This window comes from Simochromis diagramma, unplaced genomic scaffold, assembly GCF_900408965.1.
Source record: "Simochromis diagramma unplaced genomic scaffold, fSimDia1.1 OVJJ01000603.1, whole genome shotgun sequence".
Taxonomy (NCBI): domain Eukaryota; kingdom Metazoa; phylum Chordata; class Actinopteri; order Cichliformes; family Cichlidae; genus Simochromis; species Simochromis diagramma.
The window spans coordinates 15,303,166-15,325,644 of NW_024387414.1; the positions used below are offsets into that span (position 1 = coordinate 15,303,166).

Below are 22,479 nucleotides of genomic sequence, written 5' to 3' on the forward strand. Positions count from 1 at the left end.
GCCCTGTTCAACCAGCCAGAGAATCTCTGGTTGGGTTATGAAATACATTTACGTGTACAATTGTTTTGATGTGTGTTCATGAGTGCAAACGCATCTGGTACGAGTGTGAGAGTGTGCGTGCGGAGGCGCGTGCGTGTTTGCGGCAGCAGTTGAGGGCTGCTCAAAGCATGCTGGGAAGCCTGTCACTGCAAATCAGGCAAGGGGAAATCACCCAAGTGCACAGAGGAGAGAACCCACCATCCCCCACTTTTTATGTCTGTCTTCCTTTCTCCATTACTCCCTCGATCACTCCTTTTCTCTCTCACACTTATTTATACCTCCCTACTTTTACAGTATGTAACCAGTTTTAAGAAAACTGGGGTGAATTAATTGAGGACTAAGAGTGGGGGGAAAAAATCCACCAAAACTTTGTAAGAATCCGTAGCTTGCGTTTTTGTCTTGTGTCCTTATTGTTCTAGTATGTCCCAGTGTAAGTTGGCAAATTTTCATTCGCTCATACTCCAAATCATAGGAAAAGTCTAACATGCAGATATGTGAATAAAATACTTCTTCATTTCAGTCTGCCAATGGCATTTACTCAGTATATTCTATTGCAGATTTAGTTGTTAGTAATTTTACAATTAATTTGTGCCTTACATTTAATCCTCTTGTACAGATGCAAATTTTCAAAACAAACCCCCAAACTTTAAAAAATCCTTCACCTTATAATGATCAGTTAGACATTTGAAAGCCATTGCAAAACTTTGAAACATTCAAAAATACAATCTGTTACTAAAATACTGTAAAGACATGAAGACTTGCATTTACGAATGGATTTATCAAACTTAATATTAGTTTTTGCTGAGGTCAACGTGGGGTCACTAGCAATTTTTTATTAGCTCTTCTCATACAGCTACTGCCTACATACTAAAATGTTACCTTGAAAGGTGCAGGGGAACAGCATTCTTCCAAAATAGGGGTATTGAGCATAATAATGAAGGTTAATTTCTTGCTAGTTGGTAGTAACTCAGTAAATCTGTAAAATTCTGTCACTTATTTTATGTTTATATAAAAAATGGCACGTATGAGAAACACAATGGGGTTTTCTGTTGGCACAGTCAAATAAAATACACATGCTCTGTAATAAATGAAGTAGTAAGGCAGGAAGAAGTAAAGGAAGCTCTTACTTTGTGTGGTATTTCAGGTTTAATCTGCTCCCTCTTCCTTTCACAGGCCTGCTACACGTACGCCAAGTACCTTACCTGAACTGTCTGGCGAGCCAACTCCCTGACCACAAGGACCTGGCTTTTAAGCTCAAGAGAAAACAGTTCAGTATTGAGGTATGTTGTCAAAGGTACTCAGCATAACCAGGATCTATTCATTAAAAAGGCAGTATTCCAAGGGTTACACCCGTTAAACCCTGTATAATGTGATATCTCATCAGATTTTTTTTGTTTTTCTTTCTTTTTTAAAATATGTTTGAATTTTTTAGTTGCTCTGATTTTACCTCCCCTGGTCTATTATTATTATTATTATTATTTGTAACTTGCCTTGTAGCCATTAACCTAAAACCAAAAGCGATGTCGATACAAAGTAATTATTTATTAAGAAAGATTACATTTGCTCCGTGCAGATGAGAACTCTCTCACGTAGGCGAAGCTCTGCCAACCTTTGTTTACTTTTATCTGCTATTGGGTGACAAAATCAAAGGAGAAGCTGTTGATTACACTCTGTTGCTACCACAGTTATTTGAGTGTAATGCCAAGAGGCAACAAAGTGAGAAAAATCCATCTATAATCATAAATACACAATACTGCTTCTGCTGCTTATGACAGTTAATTATGTAGTTTTCTATGTTTTTATGTTGGGATTGCATTAATTTGTTACCAGCCATGACTCTGATCCAAGGATGTGACCCTGCATTAGTTTAGCACTCAGTACTTTTGTTTTTCAGCCACAAGAATGAGGCAACAGCAACAAACAGGGTTTGCAGAGAGAAAGAAAAGCTCTCAGATTACGTGCTTACTCTAATAAGGAGCAACATTACCTTAATATGTAAGATAGCTTGAAATTCCAGTGTGACATCTAAAGACCCATTAGTGCATTTGCATGTATGACTTAAAATTAATTAGAGTATTAGTGAATGTTTCTAACATTTTATCCAGTATATTATATACACAAGAGAGCAAAATGATGTAATGAAGTGCAATACACCACCTATACCAACAACCACTGTGGCATCAATAATAGAAATTATGTAGAATTTAGAGTGGAAATGTTTTCTTGGATTGCATTTTATTTTACTGTGTGTACCTAGGTGATTGTATGGGCTTCCTCTTTCTTCATTCGTTTTGATGTATGATTGATCATATTCTTTCTCTTTTGCACGATCACTCTCGGGCAGAGCAATCAGTCTGTCACTGAGCTGCCACTCCAGAGAGAAATTAAGGGGCCCTCCTCTTAGCTCAGCCTCATGATTGGTCCTCATTACATTATCATTACCTTATCACACCCTCTGGTCCATGGCTCTTAGTGACTCCTATTGTTTCAGCCAGGATTTGTAGGGGAGGAGAGAAATGCCTGTGCCACCCCCAAACTTCCCTCCATCTTATGGTCAATCCTTTCTCATTTTTTTGCCCGCCTTAACTGCCCTTCCAACCCTTTCTTCTGTCTGACCCAATCCCTCCTCCTTTCTCTGATTTCCCCAACATACCACTCCAGTGATTTATTAGGTTTGTAAAAGTCAAGGTAGTTATCCTAAATGGTCTTTTAATTAGGCTCTGTATTGGGCAGGCCAGGAGTTCAGAGGCCTAGAGAATCCCAGTAGCTCTGTGGGGCCTGGATCCCCTGTCATATATTCCAGCAGCACATTGTTAAGACCAAGCTTTGTCTGCCTTTCTTGTTTAAGGAGCTTTATTGAAGTTTTTTGCTGAGTGGGAGTCATACTCTTGCGCTGCCCATATGGAAAAGAAATAGTAAAAACTTATAAAAGACTTGCATAAGATTTGGCTTACTTAATATAGTGAATCATATAAGGCTTATATGATTCACTCATGAAAGTGGCCACTTTCTCATTACTTTCATATATTCTTTTAGGAAGTATCCAAAACATACAAGTTTCATTTATATAATTTTTCAAGGGATCTTATATCTGTTTTCACTCTTATATGCTTTTCATATAAGTTTCACACAAGACAGATACAAACTTTATAAGATTTATATATATCGTTTCTATATCGGTGTCTTTATAACATATGCTTAAAACTTCTGCAATATCCACCTATGATTTTTTTAAGGATTGTAAAATGGATGCACTTGTTGACACAAGATCGTACTTAATATAAAATGTCAATCACAGTCCTATGAGACATTGCTATATGTTAGGGAATTTTCCAGAGAACATCGTATCACCAGTCATGCATCAAATCAGCCAAAACACATATTAGTCATTTTAATGCCCTATTATGTGCTTTGTGTTGTGTTCTCTGGCATTGTGATTCGCTGTCATTAATTTGTACATCATCTGAGTTAGAAATGTCACAAAGGTATGAATGCACATGCTCTTCCTTCACTGTTGCAGAGTATGGGTATATATGTCTACTGGTGTGCATCTCACACATACATTGCTCAGTGTATACTGTGTTTGACCTATTGGTTAACTGCCTCGGTGGGCCGCTGATTGACACATAAGATGGTGACTGGATTTTAAGCCTGGTGTCTGACGTGTGACAGCCCACACCATCCCTGCTAATCACCTCATTTACTCATGCTACAACTCTTCTGCCTGGAGCCACGTAATACAACATTTTCTCTACTGCTCAGTCTTCAACAGATCCATGTTGCTATGTACCTTTTTCAACTGTTGACTCATTTTCCATATATGAAAGGCACTGAATGCAGCAGCTTTCTATTTATCATCTATCTGGATTAATTTGCGATGCGGTGGTGGAAAGTGACAGATGATTGACAGTGCTACCTTCTCACCAGCTCGGTCAGGCAGCTGCATGTCTCCCCAGCCACACATAGATTTGTCCTGGTAACTAATTTCTTAACTGGTGTTTGACTCATGTTTATATCCCCTAACATTTCTGGAACGCGGAAAGTGTTTGTTTGCCAGCTCACAGAGTGCAGGAGGGATTATTTATAAGAAAGTGAGCTTGTATTTATTAGTTTGGATTTTATTTTTTAAATGGTGGGTTTTGGTTTTAGCAAATAAATTCCCCCATTCCTCAATCGGTATTCTGTTGGTTCTTTTTTTAAGGTCACCACGATAGCTCATGATGTTTCTCAGAGTTCAAGCTGCGGTTGATGAGCAGTTATTAGCCACGACGCCTGAAGCCAGAATTAACCCGTGGCCCTGTCTGAGCAGGTAGAGGAGTGTTAGGTGTTTAAGAGATTAACACATACTCAGAGAGACATATACAAACAATACTTGCTCTCACACACATACAGATATTGACATTCATGCAATGGCACAAGCAAATATGTATTGGGAAATGCGGACACGCCTTAATTGTTAGACACTTTCTGAAAACACGCAATGTGTGTGAGAATTTTCCCAGCCACTCAGCTAATACAGGCTTCTGTCAGTGGTTTCACAAGGGAAGATGCTTTAAGGATGAAGCCCCGAAGAATGCAGATAGTACGCGATTACATTCTCTTTACCTTTGGTTGACCCTTTACACTGACAGGCAGTGTGCCCGTGGGGTACTGGGGTGCCAGAGGTAGGTCACGGGGTCAAATACGCCATAAGAAAAGGATTTATGTCAAATTAGTCCTCTGTTAGAGATGCTATGCGGAGACGTCTGTTGCTCTGACAAGTCATTTGCTATGGCGGTGTAGTGTATACATAGGAAAAGTTTCATGTCATTGAGAACTGTTATATTTTTAGAGTATTTTGCATTATTATAAAGAGAAAGGAGTCAGTGAAAGGAAGCTGGTGAAGAAAGGATGACACATGATGACAAAGGTCATATAGAATATAGGGATTACATCACAGTTTCTTACGTGTAATAATATTGCACATCCTGGTTCATTTGTATGACACCACTTTTTTGAGGTGTCAGTCCAAACCAGCCTCAGGGTCAACTAGAAATGGCTTAACCATTTCTGTAAACCTATCAAGGTACAGTTAATATTAATTTCTGCTATTTACTTTGAAGGAGAATAGAATAGAATAGAATAGAATAATCTTTTAATTGCCCCACAAGGGGAAATTTGGTTGTAACAGCAGCCAGAAAGACACATATACAACAAACAGGACACAGAACAGGACACAATTTTTCTTACATATTTACATTAAGGATAATGGTTAGTATTAACAGAGTACTGTACAGTTATTAAATTAAATAAAAACATGATAGCTTCAGATTTTCTTTGGACTTTGGTTGCTTTTTCACTTATTTTCAGCATAAATACTTTTAATTCAGCCTCTTAATGTTGACCTATGACTTATTCAAGCATCTAAAAGGAACCTAACTAGAACTAGAAGGATGAAACAGTGTTTTGTCCGTACATGACAGACAACTTGTCAAAGAACTCATTTTAAATGGAATCTTTTGTCACATTGTTACTAGCAGCCTGTCAACATTTCATTTGTTTCCATTTTTTTTAGCTGAATCAACAAAAAATTCCAAAGATAAAATCGTTTGACACATATGAAATAATATTTTTTCACCAACAAGGTGAAGTTCTAAGAGCTAGTAGCTGAAAATGACATATCTCAGCATGGTGTGCAGTGTGCCTTTAAAAAATCTGGGGAAACTGGACAAGTGGACAACAACAGAGCTAGCAGACCAAAAAATAAATTAAAAAAATCTACAGCAGTCGAACAGTATCTGAAAGTCGTGTCCTTGAGAAATGGCAAAAAATGCAGCAAAGACTTCTGTGGTCATTATGTGTAAATGAGTTCAGGATAGAGGGAGAACATGGAGTGTCGACAGCTGTTTGTAAAACGTGGTGGAGGCTCGGTTATGTTTGGGACTGCCCTTCAGCCACTGGTGTTGGAGGTTTTGAATGTCCTTCAAGAAGCCTGAAGAACAATTCCTGAAGACTACTTAAAGAAAAAGCTTGTCTAAGAGAATTCAAGCTGCATTGATGGATGTGGTCATACCTAGGGATGGGTATCGTTTAGGTTTTATCCGATACCGGTGCCAAATGGGTACTTTTGAAACGGTGCCGGTGCTCAAACCGGTGCTTAAAGAATGGAGAACACAAAATTGGTCCAAAAACCTCTCATGTTCAGCTGGTTTTTTGTAAAAAGATAAAAATGTTAGCCTTTTCTGCAGCTATGGGGCATATATGGTATCACTCTTGGCTGGAAGCAGTGCTTAATCAATGGAAAAAACACAAACTTTGTCCAAAACCTCTCATGTGTAACTGTTTTCCACTTTTTCTTTGGTCATTTTAGCCTTTTTGGCCAGGGTGAAGGGAGTATCTGCCATCAAACAAGAAGACAGCCGCATGTAGCTATGATGATGTTTGCTAGTTCACCTTACATGCATTAATGTAATAACGCGGTTAGCCTACACAACGTAAATTACACACGAACAACATTAAGCTACTCGCCCAGAGAAGAACGGCTGCTGCTGCCATCATCATCCGTCATCATTTCTGCTACACTGACAGGGCTAGGGGCCAGGACTCTCCTCTTCGTGTTTTTGGGGGATATTGCTAACTCCGGGTCCGATAACAGGCAACCCACGCACAGTAGATGTGCTCGGTGTGAGGTCTCGCAGCAAGCTATCATACGGCGCATTTCTGGGCTTTTAAAAAAAACGCTATGCGTCGCCAGGTGTTTCATCGGATTTGAGGTGTTACCTCCTTTGACAGTATCACAGTATCACCTTAAAGCACTTGTTGCAGGCTGCTGAGTTTGCATATTTTGCTGTGAAGTACAGCCAGACTTTTGACCGCTTCGCCTTGGGCATTTTTAATCTGTAGCTCTGCTCTAAAAGAACGTAGGTACCTGGGCCCGCCTACTATCCTCGGAAACGTAAAATTATTGGCTAGAAGTGTATCACAGCTCAGGAAAAAAAAGCACCGAAATAAAGCACCGAAATGTGCGCTGCTTTTCGGTCTGGTTACTACCGTTTATGTCAGAACCGGTGCCATCATGGCACCGGACACCGGTACCCATCCCTAGTCATACCAAATATTGACTTTCAAGCTCGTTAGAACTGCTCTAAATCTGTTTTTGATTAGATTTTTCTATTATTTAAATCTCCATATATAAATGCTATTAAAATGCAGAGTTACCATATTTGAACTTTTTTTACACTATATTATATATTTACCTCTGACACTACCAACTCCTCTCTCCCAAAAACTTCTCCAGTTGTCCAAAAACCTTCCATCCCACATGACATGAACGTGAGTAGTTAACTTTTACGTGCGTTGGAGGAAAGCCACAAGATAGCAGAAAATAATATTAAGAGGATAATGATAGTGATGAAAAGAATAAGACTTGAGAAGAACGGGAAGACAAACTGAAAGAGTCCGAGGGAGGTGTATAGAGAAGGTTAATGTTTCTTGGCATGTCCTCAAAACGTCTTTAAGACAACGCCTGCGTCTGCCCCCTGTTGAAGCCTGTGGGTGCCAAGGGAAGGGTGTTAATGGACCTATGTGAGGAACAGAGCGAAGACTTGGAGAGGAGGGGGAGGCATGAGCGGAGAGGAGCAGTTAAGTGATTCTCAGGTCAGGTCTAATTAAAATGAGGGCTTTTCCTCAGAGGCACCAAACCGTCTAAAAGGGACGGAAAGAAAGAATTGTAAAATACATAATGAATTCGACAGAGAACAAGCTTCAGGGCCTTGTTTTTACATTTGTTTATATGGTTGTTTGTATTCGATGCCTAATCGTATATAAGACTCCCCAAGTCTCCAATAATGCCCAGTGTTAAAGATCAGAGAAAAGCCAATGCTGAGAAGAACAGAAATGGAGAAAGAGCTGAACCCAGTCATTTAATATTTACTTCCAATAGCAGATCATAATGACGTTTCGTCGGATAAGAAAAGAAATCTGAAACAGTGGGCTTACAGGATTTCCTGAACCTATTAATGGCACTGAAAACTCCATACACCTGCTTGTGATTCCCACATGTGGCTTGGGAATCACGATCAGATGGGAATGGTACCCTTGGAATAATATTTCAGTTGAATTATTTATACTTCCTCCCTTGGTGCACATCAACCTCTGTTGCATTTGGGAATGAGGTGTGCTTATGGTTTGTGCGTGTATGAAAACGAGAGAGACAATTTGGTGCAGGCCAGTCAGTAGCACGCCATCGCACCCCTCAGCTGAACAATATTCTCAACATACATCAGATTGTTATCTATTATTTAGCAGAGTTTTTATCTATTCTGCAAATGTGCATGTGTCTTTGAAAAGCCTAGCTCATACCGTGGCTGAGTCTTGGGTGTGTGTGGATTGCAAAAATGTGCAAGTTTTTTTTCTTTCTTAAGAGGTGTGGGGGGGTTGTTTGTTTTTGGGTGCACTTGACATCCGTGCGATTCAGGTTGTCTGCACAAGTTTATGTATTTATTAAATAGCGACCTTTGATAAATGTGTTAATTAAGACAAGCACAAACCTACAACCAAATCCACTCCACTAATGCCACAACAAATCAGCAGAGTTTTATGTGTGGGAGTGGAAATGTTACTCCCTGTAGTGCTATATGTGGTCTGCCAAGCTATTAAAGATGTGCTTGTGCAAGCAAGGTCAAGGTTCAGAAAATCACTAAAGACACTGGTTAAAACAGTCCAAATGAGCATTTTTTTTCATTGTCCAGCACCTAGGGAGAAAAAGCAGTAGCAGTTGTGTTTGTTGTAGCCAAGTCAAAGCTCAGTGCGAGAATATTTGGGGCAGCCAAATGTGCTGCCCTCCATACCATATCAACAAAACGCCGAAACTTTTCTTTCAAACAGACAGTATTAAAGCAAAACAAAACAGGGCATATGTGCTCCTCCTGCCAGATTGAGTAAGAGTGTGGTCTGCTTGAACTCATCCTGGAAGTGAAGCTGTTTCATCAGTGAGCAGTGAACCCTTAACATGGTCCATGGACCACTCAGCCCCCATCAGATTAGACTGGCCACATTGGACTCAGACCTGATTAAAGTAGCCCTAGTTGTCTTCAGCTCCCATTAGAGAAAGGCAAAAAGGCTATAACGTGTATGCCACCCCGCATCCATGGGGTCTTGTGGCACTATAGGGTATGTGTAAGCCTGTTCAAAAAGGGCTCGTATTAACATAATGGTAGTGACTGGAGAACTATAGGCCCTCTGGTGCTTATAAACTAAGTCTCACTGTATATTTGGCTTCTTCATTTTTATTTACTATTTGTTATTTCCTATCTTTTTAAAGACTCTGTCTAATTTTGCCTTAGGTTTATGCACTGTCCGTGCAAGTCTTAAAAGCTCTTTGCAAGAGTGTCAAGTTTGCCACTGTAAATTCTGATATTTTCTTTTCCTCATAGTCAGGCACAATCCTGATTTTAAAAAATACAACAACAACCCCCCCAAACAAACATACATCCAGCAGCATAAAAAATGTTCAGTGGTTAATTTCAGAGACCTCTGAATAAATAACTGCAATGGGTATGTTTTAAAATTTGCATGTAAAATTGAAAAGAGGTACATTTTGGTAATTTGTACTTTCAGAACTTTCAAACACATTAATCCAGATATAAACACTTAATATTACAGATATTCTGCATTCAAAACGTGTTCTTTCTAAACTTGCACAGAAAGACTGTTGCCATGATTATCGTTGGACAAAAAAATGCAAAAGGCAGTGGCTTTCTCATTTTAAATGAAATGGTGTCCTTCCTGCTGTTGGTCCGCAGAGAACGTTAAAATTGCCATCATGAGCACAAACGGCTCTATGGTCGGTGTGGTTCAAAGGTGGAATGTTGATCCGGAGCAGGAGCATCAAACTCAGGAAGGCAGTCTGCATGGGTCCTAAAAATAACTTTCCCACACTCTCACCGCTCGGTGTCCTGGGGGGTCAGGAGGAGGAGTGTGTGTATGTGTCCAGCTCAAATGAAGTTGCAGATGTTGACATAGTTGACAGCAACAGTTGCCTTTATGCTTCATGTACAATGGATTCATTATTTCCATGAAGATGATCACCATTTCTGCTTCTTTTTGTCAACTCTCATTTGTCGCTAAAATTTTCTCAAAAACTTACAAGGTAGTGACGTGCTTGTGTAAAATCCTATAGTCAGCAGGTGAAATCTCAAGATTGGTCAGCCTATAATCTGTGCTATTGTGCAATAACTATAGTAATACAGTAGCAGAAACTTGGTCCCTTAATCATGTTGTTCTTCGAACGTCAACATTTTTTAAAAGCTCGTTTTCCCATTCTTACTCCAACAGTCTTGGTATTAGAAATCCATCATTTCTAGATTCTGGACATAAAGAATGTGCTTACATCATTTACTCATTAATTTGTTTGCATCACAAAGTAGTAGGCTTAGAAATACCAGATCAGTTGGACACTTAGCCTTTTTTTCAAATTACTTTCACTGTCTGCAATCCCTCAATGACAAAAACAAATTGGATCTCTTGATCCTCTTTCTTTTTCCTTCCCCGAGCACACTATACAGGCATTTGTTTCAGCTAATCATGGGAGCTACTTAACCCTTGCTACTGTGAATATGGTTGCATTTAAAAAGGATTCACCCAACAGTCAACACAGAGTTGTTTAAAGTGGTGTTGGCCATTGAGTGAAGTTAGCCGGCTGCTGAATGTAGTGGTGCTCATGAATTTTACGAGGGCAAGTGTCCCTGTCCTTCAGAGTTCACAGGTGGCCATTGAAAGGCTCAGTCAGATGATGGAGGATAGTTAGGGCATGTATAGAGCCCTGAATAGACTTTAATTATACAGAGTAGATGAGTCAGAGGGCCATTCGAAGGACAGCTTGCAGTTCAAAAGAAAAGTTAGAGGGCAAGGTGATGATGCTTCGCTGAAAAGTTTGCGACCCTATTTGTGAGTTAGACAGCATGTGTGACTCAGAGGTTTTATATTTATTTTGTAAAAATGAAATCTGTGCGCGTCTGTGTGTGTGATTGTATGTGTGTTAACACACATACATGAACGTGTGAGGGTGGGGGGGTGGACACTGGGTGGGAGAGCACTCCAGTGTGTGGCTTAACCAAACTTTCCTTTTGTCCCTAACAATGATGAGTGATGGTGAGTGACAGGGGTGTTAGGAGTGGGATCTGGGGAACAGAATGCACAGAAGCAGCGCTCACCCAAACTTACACAAAAGGCAGCAAAAGGTCAAATCTGAGGCAAGCTACTCGTCCACTAGCACATAATATTGCACTATAATAAACATGAACATTTTGTTTGTTTTATTTGTGCTTCAGTTTTATTTTCCTGCACTGCATCCCAGATGTTTTAAGAAATACAAATTATGTCAGTTACTGATTGTCAAATGTGTTTCTACTGGGACTCTTATTACACTGAGCCCTTGAATTACTGTTTACATTTAATGAAAGAGAGTTGCTTCATAATGCACTATATTTCTCTGCATCTCTGTTTTTTGGCAAACTGAATAACAGTGTATTCTCTTACTCTGAACCAATTATGAAAACATGCATAGTTGTCTCCTTTTGTTACGCAAAATCCATACATTCTGCTTACACAGCCCAACTAAGCACACACAAACCCCTCCTTTTGCCCACATGCACACATTATGCCCCACCGCTAGCCAGGGATGAGAAGGACTTGCGTGCAAGTGTTTCCCAGGAGGCAGTTGTAGTCCGAGGGTTCTGAGGCCCAGGGATGGCTCTAGATGGCGGTTAGAGAGGAACCAGTTTTTTTTCGTTTTTTTTTTTTTTGCCTGCTCTCTTCCTAGCCCTCCCCCTTTATGGGTACAGGCAGTGATCATAATGGGGGGTGACAGCTCACCTCTCCCTAGCGTGCCTACAGTCCTTGGAGCGTTAGACCCCCCCCGCGTAACCATACCACCACCCCTAAGTCCCGGAAGGCCACAAAGGTTACTCCATATGTTAGTCTGAGGATTCTTATGAATCTTTTCTCCCCTCTTCAGACAAGTGTGTTTTCTGTCAAGTCTGCAAACATTTGTCTGAGTCTAATCGAATGTAATACACTTCTGCTTGATCCCTGTGCCACAAGTGTATACATATATATATATACATATATATATATAATTTTATTTTTTTCTGTCTGGAATTTTCTTCATTGTTTTATTTATTTATTATTATTATTAGGGTTTTTTTTGTTTCTGTTTTCTTTTTGCACTGCCATCCTGTGCCTGCTGTTCTTCTGTGTGAGTTGCGACTCAGTGGTGTGAAAAGCTCCAGTTCCACATCTATTAAAGGCTTCATGTTTGGAGAGTGAAGTGATCTGATGGTCTGATGTTGTATGCTCACTTACACAGAATATTTGAATGGGGGTATCATGTACTGTACACTTGCTTTATCACCCCCTGCGAATGGGTGTGAGTGTATATATGTATTGGTGTGCTTAAATTTAGTCTTTCATTAGATTTATGTGTACATGGACTATACAGTTTTTAAAATACTGATTTAGTTTTCGTGAAAACTGTGTTTCAGTACTTGTAATGAAACGTTTTAGATTAAAAACAAGAAACTCAAGCGCCTCAATTTAATTGGAAAGTCCAAAAGTTTTTTTTTTTTCTTTTTGATTGTTTGTACACTAAGATATAATTGCCAATATTTTTGGACTTTGTAATAAATAATACATTTTTCACCTACTCAGTGACTTCATTTAGTCATATGAGTAATACCTTGTTCCCTTCAACAAGGGGAAAGATCATACACGATGTCCTTATCTATATAAACATCAAAGTCCACAGTTTCCTTTAATGCATATTCTTAAAAACAAAGTCATCGTTTGAGCTTTCTGAATCAACAGAGGACTTGTAAGGAGGCAGGTATGCAATGCAAAATTATAATCAAAATCGGTACAGTGAATTTTTTTACATCTTAGTATGTGTTTGTGTGTGTGGAGGCATGGAGACTTGCACAGATATTAACAGGCAGGGAAATTTTTATGATGAAGAGTGTGTGTGTCGAGAGGAGGGTTTGCATGCTCGGATGAGTGAGGAATAAGTGCATCAAAGCAAGTGTAGTGGTGAATATTCGAGTAGATAGAGTGTTAGCAGAGTCACTCTGTGTAGAAAAAGAAGTGCTTTTCCTTCTCATACTCACTCGCTGTCCCTCCTTCTGTGTCCCTCTCATTCACTGTTTCTTTTGTGGGAGGCTTCCGTACTCTAGTCCTCTTTTTAATCATAGTCAGCTTTTTAAGATTGTCATCTTTCTACATTCATGACCTTGCTTCCAACTTAACAGCGTTCGCATTCACTCGTCTCACCTCATTTACTTCCAGACACAAAGTCGACCTGGCACCTTATAAGCTGCTGCCTGTTTTAAGAAGTTGTAATCATGGCGAACATTCAAGCTAAACTCAACCGCCGAACCTCATTTCACTTACACACACACAGACTCACACATCCCCCCAAAAAGATGAGACGATCTAATTTGGATGCCTGGACAAAAGTGCTCAGGCAAAGTAGCACTGCTGTGGGAATCAATCTGCAACCCAAAGGGGTTGTGTGCGGCTTACTGGCATCCTTTTCAAACAGCCTGCAGGCTAAAGTGAAATCCCAGCCACGCCCCACATATCACCCCATGTAATGTTTGAGGATGCATTCAGCACTTACCGTAGACACGCAATATTTTACAGTCGATTTTTCCCCCCCTTCCACATGGGCCTTTTTCCTTTTTTGAATGCGGCGGACAAGTGCATTACCAATTCAGACCTTAATGGCAGCCTACATATCAGAGGAGATGCACTGGCTCGGTGTAATCTGACTTGTCTTAATTACAGGCAGTATTCAGTAATAGGCTGCTTCCATAGATATCAGCCATTAGAGCAATGTCTCTGGCAGGAGGGGTCTGATTGGCTACGAGGTAGGTGATAAAGAAGCCATGCCTCATTTCCCTCCAATTTTTTTGTTCGTACTTCCTTGTATTAAAGTCAAGCGTGAAGCTGGCAAGGGACTGTGTTAAACTGATTTATGTGGTCTTCTATTTGGTGGTAGCTAATCTGTGCTCCCTGACTGCATTGTCAGCAGTCAGCGTTCCTGTACATGATTTCACTGGATTAAAGCATTTTCCAAAAATGTTGGAGTGTAATTTAATCAACCCTTTTCTGATCTTGCTAAATTTGACATCAGAAGTGCAATTTTTGTGCAGAAGTTGAATCTGCAACCTCAAACCAGTGGCGCTTGCCTGCTAATTAAATGAAACCACAAGAAGAGTCCTCAAGTCCTCAGGAAAGTCCTTTTTTTAAAAGAGGATTTGACTGCTTCCCCACTACTATTTTTGCAGGCTGGCTTTTCCCCCCTCATTACGAAGTTATGCATGCTGTTTGAGAACTCATAGTGTCATTTCGTTGAGTTTTTGTGTGTGCTGGATGCTGTGATTTACATTCATGTAAAAGATGACCGAAATGATATTGACTATATATTCACAATTGTTCCATCTCACCTGTTCACATTGCTTTCATTAGAGCCAAAGCATGTGATCTGATGACATAATACTGTATGTTTGAGTAATTCCACAGATGGCTTCACCATCCATTTCAAATGCCATAAAACAAAGTCAAACCATTAAAGATAATATACCCATTATTAGTATGGAAATTTGAAATGGAATGCCACAGAGTACTGAAAGCTTGTCACTTGAGTGACAGTTAAAGACACTCCTGGTTCAGTGCACTGTATTTAAGATGTGTTTGATGTTTTTCAAACTCCATATTTGGCACATTATGCTCGGGTGGCAGCTCACACCTTGTTGGTATTTAAGACAGATTTCAGCGAATATTACTGGATTGTGGTGGCGGTTACATTTAAGGGTGCAGCTCCCTCATAACAGGGAGGTGTCGTCTGCTGACAGATCACTGTCTGGATGAGAGAGCACAGCAGCATCCCACCTCATTACCGTAGCAACACACTAACCGAGGGACCGACACACTGCTCGCTGTGATTAAGATGTAAATTTCCTCTAATTGGAATGTAAATTCATACATTTATATGAAGACGTCAGCTGTCAGATTGCAATATTGTGTCCTTTTTTCTCCCTCTCCCCTGTTCCCCAAGCAGGGACTAGGTGCCTGTAATCTGTATCATACTCCCGCAGCCCATCCTGGGATTTGCCGTTTGTTTAATGGCGGGCCCATTGTCCTGCATCCAGCCCGTCATTGTAATGCTTCCCATTCATGTTTCTGTGTTTTGTTGCAGTCTGATTTGCTCTCGCTACCTGTGTTTGTTCCTCCATGCATGGCTGAGCCGTCAGGGCTTTGGGGATGGGGAGGGACTTTGAGACGGGGCCGGGGTCATTGGGTGGCCGTATTTTGTGTGTGCATCGATTACTTCTGCTGAATGTTCCTCAATGCAAATAAGTCTGCCACTTTGAGAGGAAGCACATGTATCTGAAGTAATTAATTTTACCCTTGAATGCCAGCTGTGGTGTTGGTGTGATGTGTTCCAAATTGAGCTTTCTCACCAAAAAGGTGTTAATTTAGGGATTTGGCAGATGAAGTAAGTCTGTTTGCCAGTCTGTATGGCCAATGAAACTGGGATGCGCCATTTTTGTCCTGCTAATTCAGAGATTGTGCTCAAAGCACCTTGTCCAAGTTATGTCATTGTCTGCTTACCACAAATCAGTATATGACAAACAGAGTAGCTGTCTAATTTAGGGATTTGTTGGGTGGATGAATGAGCAGGTGCCTCATGTTTACAAAGGTGTTAACATTTTTATATTGTTTTTATAAGTTATGACTTGTTGACTTTGTAATGTTAGCACATGACATTGTTCCTGCTCTTTGTAAGAATAGAAAGTTAACATATTATTATAACTGGTACTTCTATTTACAGTGAAATGCAAAAGTCATGAAGTACACGTCATTTCTTTATACTTTGAGAGTTTGTTGTAATTTTTTAAAGTGATGTTGAGGAGTAATTCTTTTCCCAGCTTTCTGAAGCTCTTTCAAAGTTTTTATTTGGACGTGGGCTTCTTTTCCCCCTCACTTTCAGTCGGGTCCTTGTAACTAATACTTTTCAGAGGAAGGTTTTTGGTTTGTTTGTTTAGTCACTGAACATTGACCTATGAATCATTCAAGCATAAAAAAGAGATACTTAACTCAAAGGATGAACCAGTGTTGTGTCTAGACAACACTGGTTCAACAAATTGGCAAAGAACCAATTCTGAATTGTGTCTTTCGACTTTGTGACTAGCAGCCTGTGACAAACACACATTTGTTCGGCATTCTTTGCTTGAATCTATGAAAAATGCCAAAGTTAACACAGTTTGACAGGCATAAAATAGTATTTTTGTACCAAGAAGGTGATCCTCAGAGAGCTATTGTCCGAAATCTCATGGTGTGCAGTGTGTCCAGAAAAAAATTGAGGAAACCACTCAAGTGGAGGAGAAAAATTAGAAGTGGCAGGCCTAAAAAAGTATATCCAGCAGACGAACACTGTCGGGAAGTTATGTCTTTAAGAAATAGGAAAAGCTACCTTTGTTTTCACGCATCAAGCTTTACCGGTACCCACCAGAACAGGTTGTGTTCTGATGACAAATCAGATCTGACAAATTCACACAGAAGTACACTACACATTATTTCAATTAGGAAACATACAAGAGCAACGACTTAAATTCTATTTTTAAAGGAACTGTGTCTTATCTTTTCCTTTCTTCTAAAAAACCACTATACATTATCTCTGGTGATAAAACACTGGAGAATTACACTGTCTCATTGTAAAATACACATTGATTTTTAACAGTGGCTGTTATATAATTATGAAGTTCTGGTTTTTTTTGTAACAAGGAGGGATCTAAAACAGTAGAAAACAGTTTTTATCTCTGCTAAACATTAACAAATTTATTTGATTGATCCGTAACTCATAAGTCTCAGAGGTACCATTAAGGTACAAACACCCTTCAGCCATTGAGAGTTTGTATTTATAGACCACATACACCTGTAGCTGCGAGTTCATCATTAGTGAATAAATTTAGTGATCAGTTGTGTAAGAGACATCGATGACTGGCTTGTGTAATCTTGTCCACTGGACATGTTTCGATGAACACAAACAACAGCAGGCGGATTTAATTTAGTTTGTTCCTGAATTGTACAGATTGAAAAACACCTGAGGGTGTGTGTTGGGGATGTTGCATATCTCCTGTACATTCCAATCAGGCACAGGTAGTGTGTGAAATCTCTCAAGTCACGCAAACCTGTCTTGGAAGCTGGTTCAGATACTGTAATTGCTGCAGCATTTTCATGGTTTTTCACACGCTTTCTGAAATTGTGAAGATACTAATTTCTGTGTGTGTGTGTGTGTGTGTGTGTGTGTGTGTGTGTGTGTGTGTGTGTGTGTGTGTGTGTGTGTGTGTGTGTGTGTGTGCGTGCCTGAAAGCCTTAATCTAAAAAAAAAAAAAAAAAATTAGAATCCTTTAAGAAAATGTGATATGTTCACAATACATCAGTGTGCGAAGCGTGCTGCAGGGTTTGACAGCAGCATGTGTTGATGTTGTAGGGTGCAGGAAATTAAAACACTGGAGGTCTCAGGAGAAACCTCTAGGCTATGTCAAGCTGGGAAGAAAAGGAGAGAGAGGGTGACACAACAGCTTCCTATTTTTATGTCCAGCAGACAATGCAGTTGGTAAAAAGCAGGTAAGTCTGTGCAGGCCTCTTGTGTGATGTTCTGTGTGGCCAAGCCTGGGATTCTCATGCACTCTGATTCCAGTTAAGGGTTGAGCTGTACGCCAGGAATCCTTACTATGCTGCCACAGCATGTCTGTGCTACTCCACCCACTTGTGGCACCAAACCTGCACAACGTGCCTTCCCTCAATTAGCTCTCCATCAGGAAGGAATCCTAATAAACCTGCTTCTTTCACTTCCACTCTATCCATCATCTTCAGTTTATTAAACCGAATCAACAGCGTGGAAATCTGATACGTTCTCAGCCACTGTTTCCGTTAACCAGGAATCTGCCTGTGGTCAGGTGAACCGGTTGGCTTTGCTCATGTGGGTTATTTTCAGTTTCTACATGATCCTGGAGAGCGGAGAGCACACCATCCTTAGCAACTTAAAGTTACACCCGTCACCTGATTGCTTGCGTGTGCAAGTGCATGATCTTCTTTTGCTTTTGGTGCCAAAATAAGGGACTCATGGGTCTCTAATAAATGTATATATTGAGGACTGTAGTAAACTATTTTCAGTACTGGAGTGAGAACTAATATACTTTTAGTTTTAACATTGTTTTACCACACAGCACCACACAACTAGCAAAGCTTGGCTTACTATTATCACATCAGACATACAAGAGTAGAGGTAGGAAGAACTGGGGCAGATAGAGAGACAAACAGAGGAAGAGAGAGAGAGACCATTTTGTCCCCCAGGTATGACAGAGTCACTCATGCAGAAAGATCCCACATGGAGGGAGGTGGGAGAGTGGGGTGGTGGGGGTGGGGGGCATGAAGGAACTCTTGGCTTCCTCTCCTCGTTTGTACCTCCCTTCACTGAAAACACATCTGTCTTCTTTTCTCTGCCACACACCTTTTCTGCATCCTTCGCTCACCTTCTCACTCCAGTAATGGAGTTTTGTTTTTTTTTCACTGTTAACAGCTTAAACCGTTTTCTCATATTTAAGGCGTGAGGATTTCTTCTCACAGTTCATGCCACCTGCGATATTTTGTCAAACTTTGTGGGAATTGAGCGGCTGGTTATTGCAACCTGTGTCTTTTTTTCTAGCTTTGGGTTTTTTGGCCTTCGGACACGGCGCCGTTACCATTACCCCAAGCAGTCTGTCTTACATGCAAATATGTGTCGGCTCTACAGCGATCACCATTTTGGTCCGCGGCAGAGCTATCTCATGGCTGCATGCATTAAAACAATTAAACTTTGCCCCTCCCCCGCCACAACAATCATTTGCGGATGTGTTGGGTGAAATTTAGCAAGAAATTATCATTTTCTGAATCACTTCACTCTGCTTGCTCTGTGTTTGTTTCATTCTTTCTCTTCCTCCATTTCGTCTTTGAGCTCCTTAAAAGACTTGGAGCCCCCTGCATGTTCTTCTTTTTGCTTCTTTTCTTCGTACTTTTTTTCATCATTATCCAACAGCACTTTTCTTTGCGTGCAAATGCTTTCTGAACGCCGTCCTTTCTTCCCTTTCAGGCTGGATGTCATTGTTGCTGCCTGTGGGCTGGGTGTATTTATTTAGGGGTAATTGGTGTGTGGATGAGTGAGGTAATGAGGTGCATCCACACTTGGCTGCTCCCCTCCCTGAGATCCTGAGACAGACGTAGCCTAGCTGGGCTCCGGTTGGAGCTGTACCACACTGCTGTCTCCGCCACACAGGTCAGAATGGCTCTTTCATACCCAGGTGGACAAATACAATCGCTGGGGCTGATACCTCAATGAGGCGTCTGAAGTGGTGTGTGTATGTGTGCATGAGCGAATTTCCATATGCGTTCATGTGCATGTGTTTGTGGGTGGAGATTGGGGGGGGGGGTGGAAAAACAGCGCTAGGCTGTGTGCTTGTCTCTGTCTCGAGTCCTTGTTTGCCTTGCAGCTTGTGTTTGTATAAGTGATTTTCCCTGTGTGTTTGTAAGTGCATGTATATCAGGCTGAGTGGGTGTTCAATGGAGCTCAAGGAGGACCTTTGGCTTTCATAGCCCCCTGCCAACCTCAAACTGCCCCTGATGTCCTGCAGAGTTACCTAATGATTTCACTTACACCTCCCTTATCTGTCTGGCCCGTGTGGCAGGAACCGTCTGACGCTTCAGCCTTTACATGCCATTTGCTGCCTCATATCCTGTGAAATTCAATTGCACAGCTCTAACTGTAGCCAGAGTCGTGGGATCTCCCTCTCTTACTCGCTCTCTTTCTCTTGCTCTCTAGCTCTGTCATCACACGCTCTGTCTCTCCCCCAGTCTAGCGTCTTGTATGTATTTGTAAATACAAACATCTGTACCATAACACATTTTCCCACATTATATCAGAGCAACCTTGCATTTTAGTGCTTTTGCGCTCCAAAGTTGACACTTCATTACCCCGCAGTGTGTTGGTGACAGACTTTGAATGAGCGGTAGAAGTTTTAAACAGGAAAGCTTGGATGTTTGTGGGCACCCACAGGTGTTCAGCAGATAATATTATGCATAGATTGTTTTGTTGTTATCAGGGTAATTGGTGTGGACCTGCCAGCCTTTGATAGACACACAATTACTGTATGTGATGCATAAGTGGACTCATTTTACGGCAGGATTTTGAGTTGCTAATGGTGCATTATTCAGCTTTTGGTCTGTCCCCAAAAGTGCCGGGCCAAATCAAACACGCCGCTCCAGGGTAATTGAGGCCCACTCCGCACCCCCTGCAGTGAGCAAGGCAGAACTGTAATCCCCTGACAACTCTGACTTGGCCCCAATCTGGCAGGCCGCCCATTTCCCAGCAAAACGCCTAACTCCACATCAGGGAGAATGAAGAAGCTGATAGTCACATCTGAACTGCTTTCCAATTTTGCTATTCTTTTGATATCAACGGTACTCTGTATCCACCTCTATACTTTCTTTTTCTTTTAAACTTCACAGAATATAATTGCACACTAATTGCATGGCTTAAACTAATATTCTTACTCATTAGTCTCCTCAAGCGTTTGTGGTTTTGTGATCAAAGGTTTTTGACAATAAACCTCACCACCCAAACCACAGAAAAGCTTTTCCTTAAAAAAAGAAACACTGCAATAGTTTTCTAAAGCTCTACCAGCAAAATGAAACACATAGTAATTACAAAAGCATTTTTCTGAAATTAGTAAAACTGTGTTATTTTGAACGATTGTAACCTACCTAACCTAAATAATAACCAACCTACAACTGCAATATGCTAGTGGTACATACCAGGGGTTCATACATTTCACATTAAACTTTTTTCAGTTGCCCATAACTTCAAAAAATCCACAACTGGAGCTGCAGAGGTACACAGCTTTAAGACATGAAACAGTTTCATTCTGCACACGTCATATTTAATTCTCACGATTCAGTTCTTTTAACATATTGAAGTTAATAGTGCTTCATAATTGGCACAAATGCAACATTATCTAATCATTGAAAAAAAATCTCTGCACTAGTTGTATTGTCATACTTGACATTATAAATTAGTTTATTTAAAATAAACCCTCATAAGAGCTTATTTAAGATCCAGTTTAAGATGCTAAAATTATTCCTGTTGAGTTAATGCATTGATTCATCACGTCCTTCTTCTTCCTTTCTTCCTTCCTGCATGATAAAGACCATTTTCTAGTCACTCATATAACTGTAAATGACACTTTCCGTGCAGTAATTTTTTTTCCTCAACGACAAACCTAACATTTTTGCACTTTTAGAGAAAAGAAAAGCATGAAAAAATACACCAAATAAAATTTCTCATGCCTAATTGGTCAAGAAGTGAAACAAAAAACTATGATTTTATGAAAGGGTGTTTAAAACACCTGCACTGTTTGATGAAACATCTGCTTTTTTGAAAATCTTGCTGTAAAATCCTTTAATAAATAGAATATTTTGTCTTATTTTGCTTTGGAAGCTTATTACAGTGATCATTGCAGTTCAAAGAAGTGATTTGTAGCTGCACCAACATTTAATGGGTTCTCCCTTAGTCAATACTTTTTGACTAGCCTAGTTTCATGAAAATCATCTTGGTTGTTTTGTGCACATTCCTGCTGACAAACAAACAATAGTCACAGCCATCTATCTCAGAACATTTGTTTCTTGTCATTCTTTTAAAATCTCGACATTCTCTGAAGTGTCACCTCTTATGGGGTCATTTGCAGGGAGGGAATAGCATGCATTTAGCGCTGTCTGATTCTTAACTTTAGCATGTGTTCTCCCCAGGCCTTGGCTCACTGTTTTAATAGCTTTAGTAATGCTTCACAATTAACACTCAGCCAGCGCTCTGGGTTAGGTCATGGCTGGTGTTTTTCAGGCTAAATTAGAAAACACAAAACAAGAATTCCCCATCACCCACAGTGTTTTTAGGACCTAGTGGTTATGGGCAAAATGGAAGGTGGTGAATTTTTTGACAGGGCAGCCGAGGTGATGCCTCATTCCCTTTGACATCTTGAACACCCTAAAGGTGGCTTTGCCAACAGTCTACCCAGGAAGCACCTTACCTAGCTGTGGCTAAATTTACACAACCACCTGCCCACAGGGAGGGAACTAGAGAGGAGAGCAGAGGTGGAGGTGGAGTGGCGATGGAGGGCAAATGGGGGAGAGAGAAGGAGGGGGGAGGGACTGAAGTATGTTGGTGTGCCAGAGAAATTCAATACAAAATACGTTTACGTAGTTACTTTCAGTCCTATTTGTTGTTTTAATTTACCTCAGATGGGAGATATTTTCCAGTTTATCGTCTGTTGTAAAGGAAAAAACGTATTCCACCTGTACTGTTATTTACGC

General features: G+C 40.5%; 1 protein-coding gene across 3 annotated transcripts in view; it reads left to right on the top strand.

The window, feature by feature from the left end:
* Positions 1 to 22,479, top strand: part of elp4 (elongator acetyltransferase complex subunit 4) — a 55,538-nt gene that overhangs the window by 21,555 nt on the left and 11,504 nt on the right. For 2 of the 3 annotated variants that reach the window (XM_040011177.1, XM_040011175.1), the window contains one exon: positions 1,213 to 1,319. In XM_040011177.1, the coding sequence (XP_039867111.1) occupies positions 1,213 to 1,319 (107 nt within the window). Of the gene's footprint in view, positions 1 to 1,212; positions 1,320 to 4,240; positions 5,162 to 22,479 lie in introns of those variants that run through there. The other variant, XM_040011176.1, reaches the window with a different exon arrangement.